The sequence below is a fragment of the Nomia melanderi genome, chromosome 3, assembly GCF_051020985.1.
Source record: "Nomia melanderi isolate GNS246 chromosome 3, iyNomMela1, whole genome shotgun sequence".
NCBI lineage: Eukaryota > Metazoa > Arthropoda > Insecta > Hymenoptera > Halictidae > Nomia > Nomia melanderi.
The window spans coordinates 7523120-7544368 of NC_135001.1; the positions used below are offsets into that span (position 1 = coordinate 7523120).

The following is a 21249-nucleotide window of genomic DNA, read 5'->3' on the forward strand; positions in this document are numbered from 1 at the left end:
GTGTTTGCATTTTGCAAATGTCTCCATATGCCTGAAATATTTCTGTGGAAACTTGACGGTTTTGTCGGTTGTTCTTTGGTCGACGTGTTGTACTGTATGTAGAAATTAGGGATATTGAAGGGTAAGTGGTTTAGATGTGAAATATAGGAAGAGGACTATGCTTTAATTGGATTGGAAAATAAAGCGTTAATTACAGGATTGGAGTGGAAATAAGATATGTTTGGTAAGCTGGAGCCACCTAGTAGTAATAGCTGGAAATGTATAACCTAACCATGATATTCGTAAGCGTAATGTATTTTCATACGGGTACACGAGAGCTTTGTAATTGGTATTTATAAAGCGAAAGTAAAAGCTTACGGAGTATAATTTGTTTGACCATCTAGGATGTATACCCTCGAGATCGAATTTGAGAGATTTGATGAATTTTATGGGCTTTTATTTAATGATATTAACACAATCATACGTTGCGAATGGGAAGAAAATATTTTTCTTAATAAAATTACATTTTTTAGTGGATAAATTTGTTATTACACTTATTAAAATAAGAGTATACAATTAACATTTGGAATTGAAAATATCATCCCTGTGTCACGTGATATGTCTACAGTCCAGATACAATGAATTGGGTTTTCAAATTTTCCATCTGTAAATTATTCTTTTTTATGCAAGTGTATTGAACTGACTAAATGTACACACCAAGTTGATTATAAAATAATTATATTAAAATGAAAAATTGACATATCTTTTGTGGTTTTGCGGTTGCAAAATGCGAACATTGGATTCGTTGGCGATACTCCGTCACGTCAGTCGCGTCGAACCTTACGATGTGGCAATAGACCAATAGTGAGACTTAACTTTAGACACATGTACAGATGCTACTATAAAAAGAGTTATACGAAATAATGTATTCTTTATAGTAGAGTTTCCTCTGCTCGGTAGTTTTGAAAATGTTTCGATTACTGCGTATATTTTGTGAACGAAGGTTAAAGCATTTGTAGCGACAGTAATTGACGTGTCAGTGCAATTGCAAATGGCGGGCGCCAATGGTGACATTTCCTCGGTGAGGAGGAAAATCGAAAAATTAGGAATATCTGCTGATGAATCGGTGAAAAATGAGAATGATACAAAAAAGGAGAAAAGGGCGGAGCCTCGTCTTTGGGGTTTTGAAACCCGAGAACTGTATAAAATGGCAGTTAATTTCTATAAAGGTGAGTTAGGCACATTGACAGTTTGCTAGAATGATCTTGCTATACAATTCTTCATCTTTTATTAGAAAATATGACGTGTCTACCTAAATATACATATCTATACTATTCTATTATATTTTCGTAATAATAGGACACCTTGAAGTATAGAATTTTACGAGAACTTCATCTGTAATTGCTGTGTTGACTTTGATGTTGTTTAGCATTGTTGACTTATATTATCTGTACTAAAAACATCACTGATACGATTTAAGGGTTGTATGTAATTATTACAGAGAAAGAGGGAAAAGCAGTTCATTTGTCTTATGAAGACAAGTTAAAGTTAGTTGCTTTTACCCAACAAGTAACACATGGAAAATGTACAGCAGAAAATGCACCACCTTTAGGTGTGTTGGATGTAATAGGAAGGGATAGACGTTTGGCATGGCAGAATTTGGGAGATATATCTAGGGAGCAAGCTATGGAAGGATTTATAGTTTTATTAGACAAATTGTGTCCCTTATTCAGAACAGTTGTAGAAGCACAGAGGAGGGACATAGAAGAAAAGTTACGGCTAAAGAAAGAGGAGGAAGCAAGAAAACTAGAAGAGGAGAGGAAGTTGAAGGAATTAGAAGAACAAAAGAAGAAAGAAGAAGAGGCCAGGTTAAAGGAAGAGTTACAAAGGAGACAAATTCAAGATGCCTTAAATCAACAAACGTATCATCAATTTAAAATGTATGCAGAACAACAATATCCTGGGAATCCAGAGCAGCAAGGTGTTTTAATACGACAGTTACAAGAGCAACATTACCATCAATACATGCAGCAATTACGTCAAAATCAGTTGGTTATCGAGAATCAGACTTCCGAAGTAAATAATGTCACAACAGAAGATTCTGAAAAGGAGGAACATAAAGAAGAGACTGAGGAAACAGCGCCATTAAATGAAGAAAACTCGGATGATGTACAAGAAGATTGGCCACCTATAGATCCAGCAGAGATGTGGACAATAAAAGGTGTCGAAAAATTTAAGGAAACCATTAGGAGGGAAGCCGGTGATGCAGTTATTAAGGTTGGACATGGGGAGATAGTGACTGTTAGGGTACCAACACTTGAAGGTGGCTCTTGCCTCTTTTGGGAATTTGCAACAGATGGTTATGATATTGGTTTTGGGGTATATTTTGAGTGGTCAAAACCAGAATCAAGTCAAGTGTCAGTACATATTAGTGAATCTGAGGATGAAGATGAAGAAGAGGATGAATATGTTTTGAGGGATGACTTGGAGAGTGGAGTAACGAACGGCAACATTCAGTCTGATTATAAACCACCATCACCGCCTATAAGCGTGATAGTACCTGTGAGTATAAAAATGGAATTTTCTACTTGTGTTATAGGGATTAAGTATTCACATTGTCAATCATATACTTATCTGTTTTTGTAAACAGGTATATAGGAGAGATTCTCAAGAAGAAATCTATGCTGGAAGTCATAGGTACCCTGGGCAGGTAAGCAAACTTAAACTTTGAACATATTAAAAATTGTTCTATACGTCTGTCTCTTACAAATTTCTTTGTTGTAGGGAGTGTACCTTCTTAAATTTGATAACTCGTATTCACTTTGGCGAAGCAAAACGCTTTATTACAGAATATATTACACTCAGAATGGCTATGTGAAGAATTAGCTTTATAAAAGGCAACTAAAATTCACAGATACAACCGTTTGAGAACTAGCCGAATACAATGGTCTGCCGATACTGCTAGTCCAACTAAACGAAGAGTCCTATATCATATTTCTGTTCACATAAAGCGATGTACTCGCATAAAAAAAAATTATATACTTATTATAGTTATGTAAAAACACTTTATTGTTTAATATGGCAACAAAGTGGGCACAAGTAAAGAAAAGGTTCCTATTGTTCCCTTTCCCATGAATCTTTGTAAAGTGAGCAAAAGCAAACGAAATGTATAAACGTTAACGGCAACAGTATATGTGCAGCAAGAAAACTTCTTTGTACCCGATATATACGTGTCGCATTCGAGTTATATATTATATATATATCGAGTAACATTATTACATAACAAAGCAATAATACTGCTTTCCGTGGTCTGACCTTCAGTCTGTTTTTATTGTTATTTCACTCGTGATTATGTCTTATACTTTTATTAACAATGTCCCACGTTTTAGAAAAAATACATTGCAATCAAAGCACTTGGTTGTTTCGTTTGGTAATTATAAACGTATATATAGATCTATATATTAAGAATCAAAAGAATTTCAGAAAGACTGTTCCCCTTTCTCCTGTCAACATTTTATTGTGTTTTAATCATATCGTTTTAGTTTTTTTTTACAGGAATGTATATCGTCATTAATAATAATAATAATAATAATAGTAATAATAATAATAGTAATAGTAGTAATAATAATAATATTAATTATATACACAGCGGTATAGAGTTACAGGCTTATAACGCGATCGCGTGTACAGTTAACCCACAATAACAGACGATTCGCCCTATAATAACAATTTTACTTAGAAGAGCACTTTTTGAGACGGCATGGTTGTTTTTTGTTATTAATATTGCACGACAATGAGATTTCCGTTATGAGCAACAAATACATGTCGGATTAAATTGCAAAAACATTAAGCAATAACAGCGGAATTCCTGTTAGCGTGTAATTTCTTTTAAATAGCCGAATTGTTACATCGTTTGTTTTTTTTTCTTTTTTTTTTTCTTTAATTCATCAATCGAAGATTTTTAATAAAGTGGAATTCAAATCGACACCAATATTATAATACATAATGTAGACCTAAACGCGTTCCATTTATCGATGAACGTTATTATTCAAATTTAAATTTAAATTGTTGATCACTCACTTACCTATTTTACGATGAAAGTCTCGGCATATCTTTAATACCAATATCTGCATTCATTCACCTATGGTCTGATCTCTTCGAACGTTGAAGAGACACTTTCAAAATTAACGTTATTGTACGACACTAGTCAATGAGTATTTAATTTATTAAACCGTTCTTTAACTGTAATATTTCTGAAGTCTGTAAATTACTAAAAGTTAAAGGAATTGTTCTAATTAAAATTTTCAATTATACATTATATTTGCAAAATTCACGAGAAAATTAATTATAATTTGTATATTTCAGTTTGACGACCATGTTGTTTACAGTAGTACATCCGCCATTGTGGAAAGTGCCTCTTTGCAACCGGTGGCCAAGAATTCTTTTTCACGCGGAATAAAAACTTACCATACATTACTCGTTTTACGCGTAAACTTAAATAGTAATCCCGTGTGTTATCCTGAGATGCCTAGACATTTAACACGTTCATGGTTTCAAGCATTATTAGCATGCACCTTTACAGGTATTTACCATTTTCTGTTCGTATAAAAGGGCAAATTTAAAAGTCAAAACTTTTCGACTGAAATCATAAGACTTACCTATATACAAATACACGTAATACATATAACCTTCTCATCAAGATCATTGTAATACAACATATAATTAGTGAAGATAACATTTTTAAAGAAATTATTGAAAATAGGGTAAACATTTTTTCAGTCATGTTCCTTATTTAGTCTTTTCGATAGTATACTTTCGACCTTTTATGTTGGAGTATTAAAATTGAGGGTCTGTATAGCCACACAACCTAGGATTCTGATACTGTACTAATTCATGTGACAAACAGATTTAACGCTTAAAATCCACGAACGTATTAAACGGTTCACGTAAAGTATCGAATTTCTGTTATCACATGCTTCGTCGCTCGTCGTTCAACAAACTTGCAAAGTCTACGTCTATGCGGCGGCTCGACTAGTGGCTTACGTCGCGTTTTGAATTTCGCGCTAAAGTTGTAAATCGAATTCGCTTGCGATTCTCGCTCGGACCACATTTCCAGTAGAAAAACGCGGTACGTAGTGCGAATGTGTGTACGTCGGGAAGTGTTCTCGCGTGTCTAAAACATTTTCGAAACGTTTTGTAAAGTGGATCCCACGATTTTATTAAAGACTCAACGCGTCTAAGAAAGGATCTGCTGTTCGATGTAGAAGTTTCCTGATGGTCCAATATATTTCAACGATTCTTCGAGATGCGGTGAAGATGGTGAGTGCATCTTGACTACATATCTATTTCTTAGTATTATATATGAACAACAAGTTGATTAAACCATTGATGGCCGAATTAGTTATAATTAAACCTAAGGAACCAATTAATAAGTAGAATTGTAATTTTGATTGTATAATTCCTGCTCGCTTAATTCTAAATTTGAAAAAGTGAGAGTGATTGATTTTCATTACACGTACACACATATGCACGTAATAAGGACTTCGAAATGTCCTGATGTTTACTTATCGTAAATAATTATCGTGGTACAATTAAGGTTTCTATATAATATAATATTTAACCGCTAAGAGAGAAAAGTTAATTTTGGCAACCTATCCAATGCAAGGAGGGGTTGGTAACCGCATCGACCGCTAGATAGATGGCCGATCTATTTTCTCGAAGCTCGATTTACAGAAACGAAAGTATAAACTGCTTTCAATCCGACTCGTTTTTTTATACTCAAGTAATTTTTTAATTGTCTATGAATTCGTACGAATAAAATTTTAAAGTCTTAATTGTACCGCGAGCATAACGATCGTCGACCTAATGTTCTCTATCAATGATTATCACGATTAGCAATTGGCATCGATACACAATCGTCGAGTATATGAAAAATATTTCCCTAAAAGCATAACGGTGCGTTTTCTTGCTCCGCGTTAATATATATTACTGCGCAGAAGAATTGCGGCATCAAGAAGAGCCAATAATTGATCGAATTATTTTTGGTTAAGTCGTACCTTTGATGCAGCAATTACTGTGCACAGTAACATATAATAATAGTATATATTTATATATGTATATACGTATGTATATCGTCTAATAATACAAAGTTCTCGGTGAAAATCTCGAGAGACCGGTAAAAACGATCGGAATACGATAACCTCTTTCGTCTCGGGTAGAGCGGACGCGTAGACAAAAATATATATCGTGTAAATATATTGTACAATATACAGGGTGTCCTGTGATTCGCAATCCAATCGAAAGAGCAATAATTTTGTTGTGAAAAAAGGAAAGGTATCAAATATAATCTTCATTCGTAATGGCGTCATGTACGAGAAGAATCTATTTGAACTTCGAACGGTTGCGCCTGCGCAGAAACATGGCGCGCGTAACGGTCCTACGCAGCATGGCAGGCGCGTTTAAAATTCAAATTCAATTTTCTCGAAAAAGAAATCACGCACGACAAAATTTCCTTCATATTTGTTACATATATTTTGTGTATAAAAAATCAACGGACTTTCGGTTGGATTAACGATCGTATGACATTCTGTACGTAAACACACATTATTGTTCAAAATTTGGGGTCCCTGTTTCATCTCACATTTTTTTTTGCAAATTTTGTTACCATAAGTGGATCATTATTTTTACAATCCTTTTTGAATTCCATAAACATTCTTCCCTGGAACTCTTCGGTGTATAATTTTTGTTTCGTTTTAATTGGTTACGAGAGTTAGTTTTTAATTAATTGACTTCTGACCCGGAACTTTTGAACGCATAATGAGTACAGACGAAGATTGTATAATATATTTCCGTATTTATGCGCGGGAAAGCGAAGACTTTCAATCGTTTTCGGCACGGATTTCTCTTCGATTTCGTTTGTTTAGAATCTAAAGTTGTTTGCTTCCGCTTGAGCGAACGGTTTTCGTTAGTTCCACATGACCCGTGTGAATCGATACCGCGATCATTCGATGCTAATTATCACGCGACAGTGTCTGCTTTTGTTTTTAAAGCGTAAAATCGTCTGAAAACGTATGCACGCGTGTGTGTAAGATGCCACATGAATGAACGGTTTCGATAACATAACGGTCTTCATAAGAAAGCTTATCATCTTCGTCGACCACTAGAATTCATTAATATCAGTGGACACAAAGTTCTGATCGAAAGTATGATCAAGGATCGAAGAAATCTAGACCGATGTCAACCTTAAAGAGTTAAGTAAGTTTAGATTGTTCGTTAGTTTAGACTGGATGGACGAGTAAAACTGGGGAGAACCTATGCCAATTTTAGCTTTGTAAATTTGAATAATCATTCATATTTCTGTGGCCACTAAGATATAATTTCAAAATTAGAACGAATCTTTTTGAATTTCAGCTTGGAAGACCTAAGTAATCATTGGTATCTATAATTGCTAAGACGGAATCATAAAAATCAATATGCATTTTGTTTAAATTCCGCACCAAAGATATAAATAACCTGCAGCATCCATTACCAAAGTTTCAATTGCGAAATTCAGATACATCCGCTTCAGTTTTATCTCCGGGGACGCAAATAATTAGCGATACGCGCTGCCACCGCAGTCAAACTACTGTTCAAACTACGAAATTAGGATAAACTTACTTCGGTGCTCGCTCGAAGGGCTGAAATAACCACCGACATAAACGGTAACACAATTTCGGAGCAGCAGAGTCAATAATACCGGAAAGTTTCGGCTTGAATCCCAACTTCAAAGACAAACAATCACCGATACCCGCAGTTGCCTATCCAGTTCGAACTTCGAAATTATTCGATGTCCGGCCGAAGTTCGTTCTCGGTTACCGTTTTACCGAATCCCGATAGCAAATAACTGCGTCCCGGAAAATCCTTCTCCGGCCTCGAATATCCCGATCATCGGTCGACGAAGCTTATCAGCTACAAGTGTATGCGCATAATTGACGCCGAATCATATCGCTCGCGAGGAATCGGATTCGCGATCGTGGCGCGAAGCGGCTCACGCGGGCCTAGCCTCTTGTCCTCTCGAATTTCGCTCGCTTCTCAAGATTCCAGGGTTTCGGGCGGGGATGGGCACTTAACGAACCTCCATTGGCAACACCGACAGCATTGTAAGCGACGATCTCTACCGTCGAAACTCGCGTACGCTTCAAGCAAAGGCGGTTTCGGGCCGGGCAATAGCCCGGGCCGACGCTAATCGCCGGGACTTCCGGCCTATGTACAAGAATCTTGAACCGTGAAAATCGGCAGGACGGATATTTACATTTCGATTAGCCTGGCGACTGGGGCTCCGGCCCCACCAGCGACGAGAAACCATTTGTTTGTTTTTTTTCCGAATCTTTTCACCTCGGAGATCGAACGTCTCGCAGCCTTAGAAAATCTAGTTTGTCCCCTTAAAAATCCGTAATTTGTTGGATCGAATCTCTTCGTGTTCGTGTTATTGCGGATGGTCGATAGGCGGGTTGCTCATCACTGATTTATACAGTTAACACTTTCATTGCCAGAGAATTTTCGTGAGATTCGGAACCCTCTGCACAACGTACCGGTAACTTTGAGCCAACGAATGACATAGTCCCGAATTTTCGGTCTTCATCAGAACTCGTGAATAAGTTGCGGCGGTGCACGCGAGAATTTGAATTGCTCGTGAGCTAATTTACAGGAACTGGAACTCGAATACAAATTTTTCTTTGACATTTTGGTTGTCGCCCGGGCAACGCAACGTGGCACTCAAAGTGTTAAACGCTCGTACTTTTACTAACTCGCTCGCGAATCTGGACTAAACGGATCGTCCGCTTTCGTTTCGGAACGATCGTAAACGTTTACGAATCTTAGATACATTTGATACGAAAAAGTAAAACGTTTCTCGCGGAAAACATGGCAATTGTCTGAATCTTCGTAATACATGATGAAAAGTATCGATTAATTCGTTAATACTCCACGATCCCGATCGTGATCACTTCCGCTTTCTAGAAAATACTTCGCACAAATAGCAGCGTGATGAGTAACATCTCGAACGTGTGTTACAATTTCAAGTTACAGAAATGAATAGGCTGTTGAAAGAGCAGAAAAAAATCTTCGCGAGACTTTTAGACGTTCACGATCGGATTGTCAAGCATCCGTTTAGCGTGAAGAGGATTGTTGATTACCCGTGCGAACGGATAGTCCGGAGCTCCGCAGGCGGCAGCGTTCCTTCGTTATAACGAGGTCTCCATATTTAGATTCGGCCATTTGTTGTTCTCCGTTCGGTAGTCCTCGACTCGTCCAGTGAAACTTCTCCGTATATTCGCATCGTTTCGAACGGGCCTCGCTCTTCTCTCAGTGTAAGATCGAGTTAGCTCCCTGCTGGGCGACGTGAAGCTGGTTTCCATGACCGCTTGATCCTTGGACCGACTAACAACGACGCTGTTGCAACTGGAGCCTTCGTACGGCGGAAAAGATGTACCCTGTTGGTAAACCTTAGCCGAAGTGTGGCCTTTGTCAAAGTCAATAGTGTCCACTGCGTCTGTGGACGCCGAGAAAGCGTAAGGATAAGGATGCTGTCGATCGGGTGGACAAGAGAAAGAGGACGGATGCGTGATGTCCGAGTATCTTTGCCTCCTGGACTCTTGGAGCCGGCGTCTCGACGCCTTCCGATCGCAAGCCAGTGATCTTCCCAACTGAGTCAACACCGTGTGACTCGATGAATCTTCGGTCGGCGTGGAATCCACCTCCTTCCTCGTTCGGATTACATCTTTGCCGCCGAATGGGTCTCCAGGGCACACTTCTTGAATCGGACTCGCGAAGATCAGAGTTCTGGAAAAAAAAAGTTAGCGTTCCTCAGAAAACAAGCCCAGAAAGAGTAAACACAAAGATTGTAGTACAGTCGGTCGAACGAATAAAATGAATTTCACTCATAGAGAAGGAAATTAATTAGAAGTGACAATATTTAGCAAAATATATCTAGGCAACTCTATAATAGGGATAGAGAGTTGCCACTAACGAGATAAAGTCATAATTAAACGAACAAAACCAAGAAAAGTATCAAGTGCATCTAACAGATGGCACTGGCGTATTCCCGCCTAGATAAGAGTCCCCACCACTAGCCGTGGCTCAAAGAGGAGGAGTTACGCGTTTACAGCCAATACTTCATTCGCGGCAAGTTTGCAGTCCGCCTACTAACCATAAAATTACGCGGAACTGGATCAAAGATCTTCGAAAGCTGCTTATATCACACTCACCTAGTGTTCTCGCGTTTAGAACATCCAGGAAGCTCCTCGCACTTGTCCACGGGTAGATCCTCTAACAGCTTTTTCCTTCTACCGTCCAAACTCTCTCTGGACTTCGAAAACGGATTGAACTTGTTAGCAGCGCTGCTCGTCAAGGCGATGGCAGGTGTGCAGCCCTCGTGATACGAGGCTCTGTTCTCGCTCCGCCCTTCTCGATCGCCCTTCGCCCTGTTCGAGAAGTCCTGAAGCTCCTCGGCGGTGATCAGCGTGTATCTTCGTTTGTTCTGCTTCAGAATCGACTTCAGACAGAAATAGGTTTTCGAGTCGGGCAGTCCGCAAGAGTCGTTCGACATGGGGTTCGCGATCACCCTGCTTCGACCTGCCGTCCTCTTCGGTATGGCGCCTCTGCTGACGTCTATCGGGACTCTGGACCTCGAACTCGCCTCGTCTAATGAGCATAGAGAAAATCTGAACTTCCCCCTCGCTACGCGAGCGCTTAGTCTGCCCTCGTTCGGCTCCCCTATCCTCTCGTCGCTGCTGAACTCTTCCTCTTGCTCGTTTTCCAGGATATTCCTCAAGCTCTGACCGTTCAACCGGAGGAACCTCGTGTCAGTCTCTATCAGTTCCGGTCTACACCTCAGATTCGGCTCGGACATGTCTCTAGGGATTACACCGTTAGGCGGTTCTCTTCTAATAGCCCCCGTCACTTCTAACGAACTACTAGTACAGGGCTCTCTAGAGGATTCAGTTTCTAATTGCGCCTCGACGAAGTACTTCCCGCAGCTACCGCACTTCCCGGTCTCTGTTTGGAGGGTGTACATGCATGGCGGAGGGTGAACGTCGATCGCAGTCTCCATTAGAGGCTGTCTGCTCGCGTCATTCTGTTGGCCATCTTCTTCTTGTCTAAAGGCATCCTCCAGGGACCGATTTTCGATAGACGCATGACAGGGACAGGAACACTCGCGTATCGTCATCTCGTAGCAATTGACGGACTCCTCGTTTGCTTCTCTGTTCGCGATAGAGTCTTGATCCGCGCGCTGGTAGAGCAAGGCTTCCGAGTAGCTTGGCACCATATCCGTTATTCCGTCTTCTTGAGTCTGAGCGGCTCTTGAATCGGGGACGGGATCCATCAGCAACGCCTCGCTGTAGCTCGGCGCCAGCATGTAGGATCCTGGTTGACTGATCGTCTGCTGGCTCATGGAAGCGTGGATCGGTTCGCTTCCGCTTGGCGTGTCGTAGTTGATACCGAACAGTTTGGTGATCTAAGGAAAACAGTTTTAGATATTTTTCTTGTCTGTCATCGAAAGATGTCGACAAAGACGAGGCATCTAATTGATGCTAGGAATACAAAAGGAATCTTTGTTATGAATTGTAAACTTGAAAGGAACTGACGATGATTTCTGCTTAATAGCGTTTGTGCCGTGCTTTCATTAGTTGTTAACGAGGACTGCGAATTTACTAGCTGCCAAAGATAGGAAGGCAATGTTTACCTGATAGTCCGCGTACTGTGTCTTGTACTCTATGATGACCCTCAACGGCCAGCTGAGCAACAGAGCGCTAAGAGACCAGTAGACGTAACGATTGGTGAACCACGGGTTGCCAAGGACAGCCACCAGAGTCGTGGGGTTCGGATTGTACCCTAAATCAAGTCCTTCCCGCATTTCCATGTAGTCGTCCCTTAACTCCTTGGAACAATAACATTTTCATCGATCAATTAATCAATCAATTAACAGAGATTGGTGGCAACGTATCAAGTCGTACTTGTTCCGCGAAGAATCTAGACCTAGCCTCCTCGAACTCCGTCGCCGATCTCATGTTGGAGAACGCGAACCCTTTGCTCAGGTTGATCTTCGTGATTGGCACTTTTGGGTCCATGATCAACTCCTTGCTGATGTCCTTCACCCCGCAGTAGTCATAGTAGTAAAAGGACGTCGCTGCATGAGTGTTGATCCTCTCATAGTAGACCTGAAAATATTGAATTGTTAGGAAGAGGAATGGGTCGAGGAAAGATGGGCCATTGGAGAAAAGATTCATCGTGAGAGTCAGTTAACGGATTCATTAAATGTATCAGTATAGAATGTAGTTAATTCGATTTTTTCAAAGACAATTCGGTCCTTATTCAATACATTATTATAGAAGCAAATGCAAACCAGATTCACAACAGTTCACTATAGTCGTGTTGCAAGTCTCAACTGCTACTACTAATATAAAGAAGCAGCGATGCAAAAGTTGAATTAACTCGTTATTCAAGTGTTTCTACCTCAGACAAGGTGCTACAGCAGGAGTAAATCACAATTATGGCTACCGCACGCTATAGACATTTCACCGATCCAGAATATTATTCGCAGGCGTCGAAACAAAGGGTCATAGCTCTTTATAAGCTAGCCCCTAGCGCTGTTGGTATAAAACCTAAATTGTACTCTATACACTATGTTCCAGAGGCAAGGGGGTCCACATTCGATCAATATCTCGACGATCGAACGTTCAGGGTAGTTGCAAAGGGAATGGCCCATCTGTCCTCGCGTCAACGGTTCGTTGAAGCTCGCGCGAAGCGTATCGACGATTTACCATCCCGCGATCTCCCATCGTCTGGATAACGGGATATGCGTTGCACGTTGCGCGCTATGCGTTACCTGCGTCGTCGTGTAATTGTCTCCGTTTCTGTACCGGGTAATTTGTCGTTTCCGGCGCACGTAGTGATAGGAGACCGCCTTCCACCAGATCGTCGGCTGGGCGGATTTCAGCTGCGACAGCTTCGATAATACGCTGTCCTGGCTCTCCGCGTGCAGCAGATCGATTCTGATAGGCGAGTGATAGCACTCGACTAGGTAAACCAGGTACAGCATTCCCATGAACGCAACCTTTGAGAGGAACAACAAATTCCCTTTCGAATGATCGTATAGGAAAAATATATCTAAGGTTGAGTAATAGTGGAACAAGTTTGCCAAGCTACGATCTGCGAAACAGTTTGTATCGTAATATTGTGTTGAATTCGTAACAAAGATTTCAGAGTAATTGAATTAATGTTATATCGATAGATAATTAGTATTATATATCTTTATATCATATTATCCCATTGAAGCGAAATGAAGCGTTGTATTTTTGTCATCGGCGTTTAATTTCTAAAGTGAACGAGACTTAATAAGGCTTCAGGAGCTTTTCTAGCGGATTATCAAAGGTGATACAGTTTACAAGAGGATTAACGTATGAAATACTCACGGGAATGTATATGTATCCATCGTCGCACGGGGACACCTGTCTAGTGCTTTTAATCGGGAACCTCGAATAGTTAATTACGACCTGGAATAGGTTCTGTTTTCGAGAAAAATTTTTCACATTTAATCTTAACTTCATCAATAGACTATTAATATCGTCTCGTGTACTCGAATTTTTTATATTGTATTCTATACAAAACAATTTTTAATATGCATTTTACGACGCTGCAAAGTAAACTTTACTATATGCAGATTATAGTCGATAACAACTTGAATTTTTCGTATAGATTAGATTTATAGGATCGTAACGGGTGGATTAGCACGTTGACTGCCACGGTTTGAAGGACGGAGCTTCCGAGTTGCTTGAAAATGATTGTAATAAGGAGATCGTTGTCAAATGACAATATTTGGTGACATAAGTACTGCGATACCAAGTCATTAATCTTTTGATAATCAGCGTTATCGGTTTACACGTACAGAATCAAGAGTTGCAACCAACGAATTCCATTATATAAACAATAAAACATCGTTACATAGTTTTCTTGTTTTCTAATATTCGAGACTTTGATATCTATTTTAGTTTTTCATGAAAAGTATTTCTAACGTTCTAAAAATCTCTGTCCACGAAAGAATAATAATAATTTCCAATAGCATTTATATGTTTCATAACAGAATAGGTAGTTATTATATTTATACAAGTCTTCGAATTCTGGTGGCAGTCGACGCGTTAATTGCGGAATCGGATAGGCGCCAAGCTACAAATCGACCAAGTCCGACGGATCGATTTCTTCCAATTGCTGAATGAAATGGACGCTCTTCGATAGTACAACCGACCGACGAATCCCGTGATGCGGAGGAAGTGACGTACCTTGGTGACATTCGCGCATCTACACCACGTCACTGCGGCAAGACACCCGTATATTAACACGGAAAGCACCAAGCACTTGCAGTTCGGCTCCTTCTGCAACGCTCCGCACAGGGTCTGGGACTCCGGTCGCTGCTGTTCACCGAGAAAACAATGGAGAAATGATCACTCAAATAGAGACAGCGTTCGTTGAATCGATATCACCGAAATTTCGTACAAGTTCTTTTGTCAGCGGTAGTCATGACAGAAAAGCGCATCGAATTTTCGTGCGAAGCTTCCTGACACTTTCTACAGACTCTTAATTATCGTTATCATCTATAAATGACAACTTTATGTCGATGATATTCGAGAAATAATTAACTTGATCACACTTGATCACTAGGGATCACTTGTTTCCTTTTCTCGTGTCTGAACATTTTTCAAAACTCCTGGTCCTTTATTTTGCACGAGAAAGAGAAGTTTTCAAGTTTGCTAACGTTCACGCGATCGAACAGTTTGCAGATGAATTGTAGGAGTATTTAAATCACGTGTAAAAGGACTGCGTACTTCTTCGTTCTCTCGATTCATCGTTGAGCTCGTCGAGTTGGTTCCGGGGTACGTTGGAATGTTTTCCTTAGTCAGAACGCGAGCTTTTCCATTTCACGGGTGCTCCTTTGATTCTCCTTTACTCCCCGGGCATCGGCCTTCGTGCTGCGATCGTAACAATTCAATTACTTTCTCCAAGTGGAATTAAAGATCAAAGGAACACGGTCGCTCGGATGCAATGGGACGAGGTGACGGTCGCGTGATTGGAAGGAATTGCATCACAGTCGTGACATAATAGTAATAATGGCAAAGGGAGCAAGACATAAGACGGAATTTCGAAACAAATTCACATCGGAGAATTCTCGTCTGCGTTTTCTTCAATACACGAGGAGAGAATTCGTATCTTTATTGTCGTCATGATTTCATCTCGCGTCTGAAATAAAGGTTGGTTTCTTATTTGAATCTGTTAGGAGAACTCTACAGGATATTTACTGTTTTAGAAACTGTCTTGTCGTTGTTTTCTCTTCCTTGTGTTAAAGAATGAAGTTTTATTTTCGTGAATTCAGACCAAAACTTCATTCTTTGATGCAAGAAAGAGAAAATAACGATGAGGACATTTCTAGAATAGTAAAAATCTTATGGAACTCTCCTAATAGATTCATATAAGAAATCAGCAGGTGAAATCACTTTTCAAAATAGAATATTCTAATAAGAAGAAAGTATAAATTGAATTCGTTAAAACTGGGACCATACGAATGGATTCACGTTGAGAAATCGATCCTCGTTTCCCCGATCCTCGCGAGAGGGAATTAACGTCGTTCACGGTACTCTCGAGTGGTAATGAATTCAAACGCGGGTGTCCGAGTTCCCTCTAGGGGTACGAATTTCCTTTCCACCGTTTCCCGCGGCCCTCCAGCCTGAAGCATCGTCGTCTCCGGCCTTTTAAACTCGAAAGCTCGGTAAACACTCGCGCGAACACCCGGTGTACACCGAATGGGATCGACATTCAGCCTTTGATCCTTCGATCGGCTCATCGTCTACGCTTTAACCGCTTGCAGTCCATCAGGATAAAACGTCTCTTGTTGTCTTAGCACTCGTACACGCACACTGCAGAGTAATTTTTCACCCTACTTCGAAGTGTTAACACTTTACCTACAAACAGTTAAACGAATCGGCGATCTTCGAGAAACCAATGATCAACGGTTAAGAGTTCCTTCGGAAACGTTGCGGCGAGCTTACTAAACCAGAATCATACGCCAACGTCTCATCGCGAGTAATTAATCTTCGGGGATTATTATTTGAAGGAATATAATTGAGCTCCGTTTTGATTTGGTGATCGAGATATCTATTAATAGGCTTGCGGTAGATAAAGCGTTAAGGTATCTCGCGATGGTTCGCGATACCCATCGATCTCGTGTCGGACACGGCTGATACGCGGCCGATAGTCGCGCAGGGAGGAATACGCACCGCGAGACAAAGAGTTAACGCGGGTAATGAGGACCCGAGCGTCGAAAAGAGCCATCTGGAAAAAGTCCCCGCCACGGTAACGATGTTTGCCGAGCTGTCGACCGTTCAAAGGTTAACCATCGCGCGCCGCGCGGCTTTGTTCGCGTGCTCGTACGCGGCGAATCATCCCCGAGGCGAGGAAATAAAATCGATCGCGTGGGGAGAACGCGAAGGGACGAGGGAGCCGCGATGTCGGTCTGATCGTCGTCGAACCGTGCCTGCTCGCCGCGTTTCGCGGGTTTTCGAAACCTGCGGTCGGACCATCCGCAAGAAAAATCACCCCTCACACACGTACATCGCAACGAAATTCAGACTTCTCCGAGTCCATTCACGAACTTCGAGGACATTCCCATGATCTCTAGTCGCAACGATATAAGTCTCACTTTCAAGAATTCGCAATTCCCAACGAAGAAGTTAGCTTCTCCAGAATACCCTTCCTTTCAGATTTAAGGTTCACAAATGCAAAACGGAATAGAAGCAAATGTCCAGTCCTCTTTCCTAAAGAGTAGCAATCTAACGATCGCGTTCCTTTAGAAACACAGTTACAGTAGCCACCAGCTGCACACGGTTCAAAGGTTACCGCAGTGAAATCTTAGACATGTGACTCGCCTCGCTTCGCTTGACAACCACTGCTTCCGATACAACAAAGATCACTGGAGATTCATCGAAGCTCGATACGTAAGAACACCGTGTGCGATAGGACTAAAAAAACGTAGGCGACGACCACCGTGTGTAACAATCCTTAAGAAGAAGGAACAACCAACTAAAGAATCTTTGTACTGTTGGTCCTCCGTGTGATCGAAGTGCTCACCCCCGAAAATTCGAATTCAAAAATGAACGTTTCGTCGCCGACGCGTCAGGCAGCCGCGTGTAATTTATTCCGTTCCCCGTGTTCGAGGGGTGAACCCGACGGTGACGAGTTCGGATGGTTCGAGAGGTGATACAAGTCGGAAGGATCGCCAGCCGAGGAACGCACCGTCGTAACCACGAGAGCGTCCCCCGCGTCCTGACGCGCCCCTCTCGCCGTACTTTCGGGTGGATCCACCCCGAAGCTACCCCACGGGCTAACTGGCACCGTCGATACACCGTACTCGCGGACGCGGCATCTCTACTGACGTCCGCCGAGGCGCCGGCGACGACGACGCTCGGCGTCGGCGCCCTCCCCGCCCGAGGTTCCCGCGGCTGCGCCCGCTTCCGCGTTCCTGCATCCTCGAGTGGCCTGCCTTTGTCTCTACGCTACCCCATTCACCATCCGCCCCCATAGGGCCAGGACGACGATCGAACAACGAGACCGTTCCTCACGTTATTGGTTCGGATATTTTTTTCATTCGACTTCGAAGCAGCTGTTTTTCGATCGAGTTTAGATGAGAGAATCATTGGGTGGATTTAAGCTGGAAAGGACATTTTTATAGGAACGGAATTTTTACGTTTCGAGTTGATCTTTCCCAAAGAGGCTTCGGAGTTCTGCTGCGTTGGTAGCTTCTTCTGCATGAGAGAATTGTTGGGTGGATCGTGGAAGGAAAGGGGTTGGAGGCGGGGGAGGTTTCTTTAGTAACAATATTCTTACGTTTGGAATTGGAAAATTGATGAAGGAGAGCTTCGAGGTAGATTTTAGCGTTGATAACTTTCTCCTTGACATTCGTTGGCTTCGAAGAGAAGGGACATTGGGGTGTTTCTTAAAAATGTTTGTGAATAAATGTATCTACAGTGGAAAGAGTGAAAGAAATGGAGTTAAGGTTCGTAAGATTTGAATTGAAAACATGGGACGTTGAATTATAATACCTGCGCTTCTTTATTAATAACGTTCCGTAGTAACATTATGAAATATACCCAAAATGAATCATTTTTATACATCTCCAATATTGACCGGTTAATTTCACTTCTTAATTCAATTTCTCAATTCTCGTTTCGACCATTCGATTTTCACCGCACGAAACAAGAGGAACGCTGTTAAATTTTAAATCACGTTTACGCGACGCTCGAAACATCGAAAACCGAAATTACACCATACAAGGGTAGCAAACTAAAGGGCACTTAAACCGCGTTCAGGAGGGCGGTCACATTCACGCTGACGACGATCGCTTGATCGCGGCCGTCAGAACCGCTGTTTATTGAAATAATTGAAGAGGCAGTGCAAGGCGAGAATTACAGGCCGGTTAACGATCAAAATTGCGGTCCGCGCCGTTTCCACTCCCTTTCAGCGAAATTTAAATACCAACCAGGAATAAATCTCATTGGACGGCGGTCGTGTCGTTATCTGTGGAAAAATCTGTTCACCGTTGGGGATGAGGGCTCACGATAGGGCCACGGCGAAATTTATTGGACGTTTTCATGCCTCCGACCACCTTGCTAATTCCGCTTATTAAACCATCGAGAAATGAATTGATAAAAAACAGCGATCACGAGGAGGTGACCGATAACAATCGCAATTACGCGATTGTTATTAACAAACGAATCGTCCACGGGTTAAAGCGATTGACTCCAATTTTGGAATATTTTCGAATATTAGGAAACATCGATAGGATCTTCGTGCATGCGATTTCATCGAGTTTTTCTAGTTTCCGTTTTGCTGATCGGATTGGCAATCGAACGACTCAAGTGTCGGTATTACCGAACGCTGAACATGAGTATTTCGTAAATTAATGATATTAGATATTAGATAAACGGACATTGTGTGGATATTAGATTTCTCATACCTATTTAATACATTTATTATCTGATAGATGCATCGAATAGATATTTATTGTCCGAATAGAATCTCGAATTAGACTTTTATTAGACGAATTATTTTGGAGTATGAAGTCATCTCTGCCGTGACATAACTATTTTCCCCTGGAATACTTAAAAATCGGTTAGATGGTAAATTATTTATATATAATAAGTGTACATCCTTGAGACAAACATAATGACTGATTAGTATGCTCTTAATCGTAACAAAACCTCCACGGTGAACAATATGCTTCTGTGAAACTTGCGACAGGAAGCTATTTTTGCATGTATGAAAATATTTTAAGAAGTACCATACTTTACAAAAATATAAACAATAATAAACTAAATATTTGAATGTGGATATTATAGACGTCTTATCGTTAGTAAAGACCTAAATTTTAGATAGCACTTTCTCCATGCCTAAAATGAGACACGAAAACCAGAAAACTTAAATCAGAGATGGCATAGATCAAACTAGAAAAATAATTATATTGCAAAAGGTTCAATTACACGGGAATCGTGATATTTTTCAAATGAATCGTTTCTATATAAGAAGCTCGAAGTGTTCCCAATATCTTCTTCCAAAATAACGAAAATCGAATATCGCCGAATCGAGATTTATCGCGTGAAACTGATTAGCATGATCATCGGTGTGCTGATCGCGCCCCGTCATCTGTCGACGAGAGAATGGTGACGGCGATCGGCGAGCTTTCCACCCCGAGATTCCATCGGATCAATTATCGGACATTGTTTTTCTGATGCACATGCAATCGCGAGTTCGTTATCGCGGGGGGACGAATTGGAAAACGGTCGTGATGCGAGTAAATTGATCCGCGGCCGGGCAATGGCGTTCTATAACGATCGAACGGTGATTTCCATTATTCGCGCAGCTCGAGCCCGATCGATAACGATTAAGCGCCTCCTTCTACGTACTTCGCCGCTTCTACCGGCGGAAAATGATTTATGACCAGGTCGGAAGATGAATTATGGCCGATACATTATGAATTATGCATTCGGAGCGTATCCGCCGAAAAACTGTGTTATGCAAGTGTTTAACAATGAACGGTAATCTCGAACTCGCAGCCCAATTAAACGAGAATACAAATATCTGTTTAATTCTGGTGACGGATCTCAATGGAGATTTAGCGTTTTAATTGACTATTCGTTTCATAATTTCTGGGATACAATGAATTATTTGGTAACTAAAATTAAGTAGCGATTACGAGCAATAGCGATAAGTAATAATTAAGTAGCACGATTTCGTTCTGTGCCATAGGATTTGGAAGTAGATAATGTATAATAAGGAATATTATAGCGAGATACTGTTCTGTTTCAATGGAACCTGCTCTGTAGCGGTCAAATCGAATTAGTTAGGAATAATTGGAATTAACTTGAACGTTTCGAAGGCACGATTCCATTTCACTTGATCTTCTTTACCAGTATACTGTTCTATTTCAATCGAACCTATTCTTTAGCACGTACATAAAATTAGACAGGAATAATTGGAATTAATTTCAACTTTTGAAGATACAATTTTGTCTCAGTCGATCTCCCTGACAAAAATACTTACCAAAATACGTACCAAAATATTTCTATGTCAGTCGCACTTGGTCTTCAACGTCTAAACGAAACGATTCAGCGATAATTGAAATTATTTTCAACATTCAAAGTTCCAATATCGTTTCAAGCAACAGAATTTCTAAAGGATGACGATGTATAACAAGGATAATCTCGATTCTCCTTAATGGAATATCGTTCCATGTTAATCAAGCCTGGTCTTCGTCCCCTAAACAAACATCCCAGCAATTTTCTTCCGTCGTTATGGGTTTCTTTCTCGGACGAATACGTTCGACCGGGCCGCGTTTCTGATTTACGATCTTGACATTGGAATGTTGCTTGCCGGGGCGACGCGGCGCCTGAACGCTTTCCTTCGTAATCTTGAAACCGCTTGGCGCCTCGCGGACCCACCAACCGGGTGCTTCGATTCGAATCGCAAACAAAGCGGGGGCAGTTTAAACAGTTTACGAGCTTCTGCAAACAATGGGATAGAATATCGGGGGTTGGCGTTTTCGCGACTAAATCAAATCTGAAAGAAAACGGGACGGATCGATCGCATTATCATCAGCACTAATTACTCCCGAAGAAATTATTCTTTAAACAACAGAACGTAATACATCGCTGCCAATATCAACGATACGCTTCCATCATTTTAAAGTAT

General features: G+C 41.0%; 3 protein-coding genes across 10 annotated transcripts in view; 2 read left to right on the forward strand and 1 right to left on the reverse strand.

The window, feature by feature from the left end:
- Positions 1 to 551: 551 nt before the first annotated feature.
- LOC116430745 (Golgi resident protein GCP60) lies at positions 552 to 3392 on the forward strand. The gene is made up of 4 exons (XM_031985292.2): positions 552 to 1208; positions 1481 to 2541; positions 2630 to 2689; positions 2764 to 3392. Exons 1-4 carry the CDS (start codon positions 1031 to 1033, stop codon positions 2863 to 2865), a joined length of 1401 nt encoding a protein of 466 aa, XP_031841152.1. The 5' UTR covers positions 552 to 1030; the 3' UTR covers positions 2866 to 3392.
- A 499-nt stretch (positions 3393 to 3891) lies between these two features.
- Positions 3892 to 17442, reverse strand: LOC116431074 (uncharacterized). Of its 8 annotated transcripts, XM_031986006.2 has the most exons (10): positions 16284 to 16297; positions 15570 to 15968; positions 14838 to 14981; positions 14295 to 14426; positions 13431 to 13523; positions 12845 to 13072; positions 11973 to 12176; positions 11702 to 11896; positions 10224 to 11473; positions 3892 to 9798 (listed from the first exon to the last, which is right to left on the reverse strand). In XM_031986006.2, exons 3-10 carry the CDS (start codon positions 14856 to 14858, stop codon positions 9201 to 9203), a joined length of 2721 nt encoding a protein of 906 aa, XP_031841866.1. In that variant the 5' UTR covers positions 14859 to 14981; positions 15570 to 15968; positions 16284 to 16297; the 3' UTR covers positions 3892 to 9200. The 8 variants fall into 8 exon arrangements, with proteins under 8 accessions (XP_031841866.1, XP_031841893.1, XP_031841884.1 ...); XM_031986033.2 differs by lacking the exons at positions 15570 to 15968; positions 16284 to 16297 and adding an exon at positions 17299 to 17442 and having other exon boundaries at positions 13431 to 13511; XM_031986024.2 differs by lacking the exons at positions 15570 to 15968; positions 16284 to 16297 and adding an exon at positions 17299 to 17442 and having other exon boundaries at positions 11702 to 11893.
- Positions 4385 to 21249, forward strand: part of Ufsp1 (UFM1 specific peptidase 1) — a 36729-nt gene continuing 19864 nt past the window's right edge. The window contains exon 1 of the mRNA XM_076365906.1: positions 4385 to 5298. The gene's annotated coding sequence lies outside the window, so the exon portion shown is untranslated. The remainder of the gene's footprint in view (positions 5299 to 21249) is intronic.

Bases quoted from the DNA above. Each gene is read 5' to 3' on its own strand.
- LOC116430745 (XM_031985292.2), top strand. From the start codon at position 1,031: ATGGCGGGCGCCAATGGTGACATTTCCTCGGTGAGGAGGAAAATCGAA. The intron at 2,542-2,629 runs GTGAGTATAAAA...TTTTGTAAACAG, and splicing joins CTATAAGCGTGATAGTACCT to GTATATAGGAGAGATTCTCA. The intron at 2,690-2,763 runs GTAAGCAAACTT...TCTTTGTTGTAG, and splicing joins GTCATAGGTACCCTGGGCAG to GGAGTGTACCTTCTTAAATT.
- LOC116431074 (XM_031985976.2), bottom strand. From the start codon at position 14,858: ATGAATCGAGAGAACGAAGAA. The intron at 14,427-14,837 runs GTACGCAGTCCT...CTCGGTGAACAG, and splicing joins TGAATCGAGAGAACGAAGAA to CAGCGACCGGAGTCCCAGAC. The intron at 12,177-12,844 runs GTAACGCATAGC...CAATATTTTCAG, and splicing joins ACAATTACACGACGACGCAG to GTCTACTATGAGAGGATCAA.